General features: G+C 37.5%; 1 protein-coding gene across 1 annotated transcript in view; it reads right to left on the reverse strand.

The window, feature by feature from the left end:
- The window catches only part of chrna8 (cholinergic receptor, nicotinic, alpha 8), a 48257-nt gene extending 42384 nt beyond the window's left edge, over positions 1 to 5873 (reverse strand). The window contains exon 1 of the mRNA XM_043243742.1: positions 5674 to 5873. Coding sequence (XP_043099677.1) covers positions 5674 to 5746 — 73 coding nt within the window. The 5' untranslated portion in view covers positions 5747 to 5873. The remainder of the gene's footprint in view (positions 1 to 5673) is intronic.
- Between the last annotated feature and the right edge of the window lie 804 nt (positions 5874 to 6677).

Below are 6677 nucleotides of genomic sequence, written 5' to 3' on the forward strand. Positions count from 1 at the left end.
ATTTGTGAGCACATGATGTTTAAAAGATAAATATGGCAATGAAATAGTTAATAACAAACAGATGACTAAAATAAACCAATGGAGAGTCATTTTATGTTCATTGGTGGACGTCTTAAAATCTTTCAAGGCAATGTACACTGTGTGAAAATGTCATTCAGATAAGTCATTTGTATTGATTTTTCAATATATATCTAATATATCTATCAATCTAGCTAGCCAGGTAGCTAATTAGGAACATTTAAAAGAGACACACGCACACAAATCACCAAGGAACTGGGTAAACAGTACAACGGCAGACGTGTAAACTCAAAGCTAAGCAAGCAGAAGCTGTGAAACGCAATGTGGGACAGAGTGACATTACATATTTAAAAAGACTGGAACAAGTATATGTCACTTTAGCCTGCCTGGGAAACAAGCCCTCACTGAACTTTTCCTCACACTTGAGTGCTAGCATACAGTGCTAAACCACAAACAACAATCAAGGAGACTCCAGAGGGAGACGGGTGGCTATGAGATCAGCAAGCTCACAGAGAGTCTGAACCTGACAGTGATGGTGTGACGGGTGATTTATTGAATTTCATGCAAATGTTGAAACGTAATAGCAAAGAGAGCTCAATGGAAGCTTTGTTACAGTGAGACTTGTAAAAAAAGAACCTTGGATGTAATGTGAAAGACGTGGAAGAAAAAAGGGAACCGAGAATAGAGACAGTGTTCTCAACTGCTTTGACTTTAGGATTTTTACATTGGATTTAGGATCAAACTTTCTTAAGACAAAACACAACAGTTTTTATATTTAAAGTGCCCCTATGGATTATGGCAGACTGTCATGCACGCAAGGTCAAAAAGCACTTTCATTTTCTCATGATATAAACCGTATTTGTTCAACCACTCTTTCTTTTAGGAGACAATAACTCTATACAAGGCACGCTTTCAGATGTAAAACTTTGCAGGATGTTTTCATTCACTGTATCACACACTGCATCAAAGGTCATTTTCAAAAATCCATAACAGGGGCACCTTAAAAATATTTAGAAAAAGCCTTAGCTGTTGTTCTTTTTTTTTTTTCGAGGGAATCTGTATTAATTTAATACATTGTTTGTTAATGGCTTTTGAGGATGAGGGAATGTACAGTGCAACAAAATACATTTGACGTGTTTAAATGTTTGACTCTCAGGTGGTAATTTGTGCAAAAATACTGTAGCATTTGATTAGACATATTGGGGAATATTTTCTCCTTTCTATAAATCTGCTTATTTTGCCATACCGACTACGTAGATGATTAGTTCCACTTTATGATTTGCATTTCCAAAATATTATATATTTTGACACATTTCAGGTCCACCAGCTGAGAACCACTGTAGTGAAAGAGAAAAATGCATATACTGTAAGTCTGTAAGAGGGGAAAAAACTGTTTAAGAGAGAAGGAGACATTGAAAAAAATGTTTTCTTTTTTGATTTCTCAAGCTCTTCTTATTCTGATTACATCTTCTGCTGGAAAGGATCAGACGCAGATGTTCTTTGCATGTGTGTGTGTGTGTGTGTGTGTGTGTGTTTGCTTACTCACAGTCCAGGCCTTTTATGGGGATTTATGTCAATCCAAGTATGATTATGGCAGCACAAGTTAGATCAGAATCAGAAACGCTGTAAATTACTCTTCTTCTCCTCTGAGGATAAAGAGCAAATCATTTTGTATGGATGCCTGATCAGGAACAAGATATTCTTTGACTCAAACATCAAATCATCCCGTCTAATAAAACATCAAGTTTCACATCATGCCCTTTGAAAAAAAACAAAAAAAACAAAGCAAGTGAGGAAAAAAGAGAGAAAGAGAAAATCCCTGTGGAATAAATGGGTCAGCTCACTCTCTGTAGGATTGTGTTATAGTCCAGATTAGCGATGAACGTCTGGCTTTAAAAGCTGAATGGCTATCACTCCACTCTTCCCCTGATGAAAAACAAGACATAGAGGAGGGGGGGAGAGCTAAACAAAGCACGCTTTCCTAATAAATTCATTCAGTAATGGCAGCGCCGGGCTAAAGGGGGCAGAGGGACGAGAGAACAGCGGTGAAGTAGCAAACCCTGGAAAGTTACTAATCCTGTATTCTCATGCTCTCGGTTTTCTAGTGCCTGAGTAAGGTCACACATTATTTAGAGTGTGAAATATTAGCTTAATTAACTTTACAGTACATTTACTTTATCACTTTTACGGCAAATCGTTACTTTTAGATTTTTCAGCACTGAGAGCATCTACATGTAGCATCTAGTCAATGGTGAGGTGGTAGAAGCAGGGTTATCAATTGATTAAAAAAAAATAATGGTTAAATAGTGCTGTCAAATGATTAACTGCGATTAATCACATCCGAAATAAAAGTTTTTGTTTACATATATGCGTTTGTGCTGTGTGTATTTATTATGCATATGTGAAAACAAACACATGCATGTATGTATTTAAGAAAAATGTGTTATGTTTAGATATGAAATGTATTTATATATAATATAAAATATGAGAATATAAATATATACATGCATATATACTGTATGGGTGTGTATTTATATATACATAATAAATAAACACAGTACACTTACATTTGTTATGTAAGCAATAACGTTTATTTTGGATGTGATTAATCATTTGACAGCACACATTTTTCCCCCGGGTTTGAATAAATATGGCTATTCCGCATTACGGTAAAATTTAAAGCCAGACCTAATCTGCAAATTGTTGTTATTAATCGTCAATTAACAACAACAAAACATCAAATAATAATGTATCATGTAATCAGGTCACATGTAACACTTTTTTGTAAATGTACATCATGATATCGCAGTTGTTTTCAAATCATTTGCTACATTTTGAAAGACATTTGCACAGCAATGCCCATGCATCTTCCTCAAAGTATTTTTTGTATGCGTGTTTGTGAAAAGAGAATAAAGTATAAAATAAACACAGTACTCAGTAAAGTTTTTGCTTGATCCTAGAATGAAACGCTTCGGAAACCTGCCCTTGACTGACTGCTGCAACGCTTTTTTCCTATATGCACAATCAAACTTTGAAAATGTGCATTTGGTCTTTAACAACCCCAAGAGAGCATGTCCCACCTCTCTTCCTCTCTTTGTCTCACTCTACTGGCTGCCAGTTGCTGCTTGCTTTATGATCGAAGTGATGATTGCATACAGAAGCACAAAATGGCACTGCCAAATCTTTTCCATCAATGTACCACTGGTATACTTAAAAGTGCACTCGTTACTGTTAATGCATTTTAAAAACAAAACCTTTTTATGAAAGAAAACCTGTAAAAGTATGAAAACCTGTTTCCACCCCAGAATAAAAAGTTATTGCAACTTTTTATCTAACGAATGTTGCAAAACTGAACTGAACCTTCACTTTTTTTTGCATTAGAAAAAATGCCACAAAATTGATCAAAGGCCAAAATGTTATTTCTTTGTTTGTTTCTTTATTCATTTTGTTCTTTCTTTCTTGTATAATTTACTAGCAATTTCTAAGTGAAAGTTGCTTGAAAGTACATCCAACATCAGTGTATGTCCAACCTTGTACCTTTTTATACTGTTTTTCACATTACGTATGGTGCAGGCCGAAAAACTAAAACATTATATTAATTGACCGCCAACTGGAACTACTTGAAGCATCTTTAAACACTGACTTTGTTTAGGCTAATTGTTACATTATAAGAGATCTAAATGCGAATCTAAATTCTGATTGAATGTACACCACAGCCGAGATATGCACACATTAGATAATTCTACATTAACATGCTCGATTATGTTGCTTGGAAACCTTAAACAGCATATGGTTAGGCTTATGAAACATGCTAATAACAGGTTAAGCTATTTCTGGCATTTCTATGACAACAAAACGTAATGCAACGTCATTTAAGATCGCAGTTCATAAAGTGAGTTCATAAGCAGTTGATTCGATGTAGAATGCACACAACGAGTGGAAAAGCTTCTTAGATGTGTGAAAACAAAGGAAGGGATGAATGCTTCTGCTCATTTTTTTGAACGTAAATAGGCCTATTGATAAAATCAGTGAAATGATGACGTGGTCTGGCTCACTGTTCTGTAGGGTTCGGGTAAGCTGTTCATTTCCAGTATGTTACTATGCAAAACACATGACTGTCGTATCTTTCTCTACATGCTCTTCATTTTCTCTCAGCCAGATAGTGTAAGCTATGGGATTTTAAGGTCATGGTATAAGCTCTGACCCTCCATGATATTCCAGGAGTGTGCAGTGTATATTGTCAGAATGTAGGATAAAATGACATTTCTGCCAATGTAAGGAAAATAAAGACGCTGCTTGGCTGTTGGTGTCACAACAACAAAACTAAAAATGTATTTTCTTTGATTTTTAAAGCATTTGACGTTGATTATGAGGGCATGAGAATTTAAAAAAGTGCACAGATAAATCAGATAAACATTGCAATATTTCCTAAAAATAACACCACTCAGTTTTCATAATCTCATGTTGATTTAATATATATATATATACTTTTTTAAAATATTGTTTTATAGAAAGACAACAGGGGTCTTGGAATCCACTGCCCTTTGTTCGCAACTTTTCTACTGTACCTTTTAAAGAAATCTGCACACTCACTTACAATATTACCATAATTGGCACAGAGCTGACCAGAGTCATAAACTAAAGTAATTTTGCTGAAATACTAAGGGCACCGGGTGAGTTTGACCTCTGTAAATAGTTTAAGGGAATCCCACACCTTAAATGGTTAGAAGAGAAACCCACACACACACTAAGAGTCCAGACAAAATCAATCAAAGAAATTTAATCATGCTCAGACCGTAAGGGAAATTAAAGGACACCAAGAGACCACTTTCAGGAATGGAATGTGTTACTTATCCAAAAATTCACAAACCCAGTTCTCTATTTGACAGGTTATTATTCCGAGGAGCAATTCTATTTCCAATGTTATAATGTGTCAGTGTGGTGGATTGCACAAAATGAGTTCAGTTCCTTAAATCTGATTGGCTGAGTGATGTTCCAAGAGTGCTGATTTAATAATGGGACGCTTGTTTGTACTTGCGTTTACGCAATGGGTTATTTGGGTTTCTTTTGGAACTACTTTCAGTGTTAAATGTCGTTCAAGCACAACACCGTTCGGACATAACAGATTTATTGCAGAAAGCGCAATCGAAAGTATCGAAAGTAAGCCGAGCACAGAGACATGCACTTGATGCGCGCGCATGCCCATACACAAGAGTTAACCCATAATACGCAAAAAAAAAAAATTATAGGTCATAAAGCATTCCCTTCGTCCCGTCCTTGCCACGGTCGCTCGCGTTTCACATTGGCGTGACAGCGAGGAGACCTAAGGATGCTGTGCGGTGTTTTTGTCAGCGCTCATGCGTCAGCGCGATCATGCCAGATGTTACGGGGTATTAAGGGGTCGAGGTGCTGCAAGGCAAATCGCACTCAGACACACTTACAAGCTGTACACAAAGATAAACACACATGCTCATATATTTCCACAGTGAAATGATCAATTCTCGCTTTATTTGTGCGTCATTTGAAATACTACACGCGTTCAGGCTACAACGACGCCGGGGTGAGAGCACCTTGATGCACCTTCACGGAGTTCACTTTTACCATGAAATCTTACGTCGCGCAAGTTAGTTCAGTATCAAAGCGGGCAGCACCTACCTTTAATGCAAAACGACGTCCATATAAAAATTGCAATGTGTAGAATTCCAAAATATCTTTGATTCGGCATCATTCCTGTAACGGGAAGTTGTCCTTACGCACACACGAGCCGACGAAACTTTAGTGTGTCAGCATCCGAGCTGTGTGCAGAGGTAGGTAACACTTGCGCGCGCCCTCTTCCCCTCTCTCTCTCTCTCTCTCTCTCTCTCTCCCTTCCTCTCTGTCTCCTTAGCTTTACATTTCTCAATCACATTTGTGACCGCAATGCAAGAGCGGTCCGTCTATAATCAGCATGTTATCCTTAAACGGCGAGCCATTAACTGTCTTTTCTGTGGTTTAATCAATCTCAGCCAAGAGTCTAATCACTATGCATAACAATACATAAACGATTTACGGAACTGGCGCGCGCTCTTACATTACGCGTAAAGACGCCATCTGGATACACGCTGGCTGAGTTATTTTACTCACTTGCTGTGGATAATATGCTGCACGCGCGACACGACGCTTGTAAAATTTACATTTAAAGTACTGAATCCGAGGGGAGATTTAAACCCCCTTTTATTGGGCAATGTTCTTCATGGATCATTATTTGGTTCGGTGAGGATTTATAAATATGAGTTTGCGGCGCGGGCGCATCATCAGGTGTTTGCGATCGGTGCACTAAATCTTAAGCGTTGCATTCCTCTCGTTAATTAATTTTAGAGGTTAAAGACGTGAAGGGATAATCCGAAGGTCGCTGTTAGGTTTAATTCATGATCCCTGTCACTATTGTGCCACAGAGCAATGCGTTTAAACCACGTTGCTCACGACACAATGTCCCTGAAGTCCAAACGCTGCGGTCTAGTTGTCACACTTTTTAACCAAGTGAATATTTTTCAGGGTATTTATTTTTGGAAGTCAGTTACTTGCTATATAAACACCTAGAAGTCTTGACTGCAATACAGTCTTTTTCAGCCATATTGCTCAGGGGAAAAGATTCGGTGCACTTAAAACATGTTGACAAT

This window comes from Puntigrus tetrazona, chromosome 1 (assembly GCF_018831695.1).
Source record: "Puntigrus tetrazona isolate hp1 chromosome 1, ASM1883169v1, whole genome shotgun sequence".
Taxonomy (NCBI): Eukaryota; Metazoa; Chordata; class Actinopteri; order Cypriniformes; family Cyprinidae; genus Puntigrus; species Puntigrus tetrazona.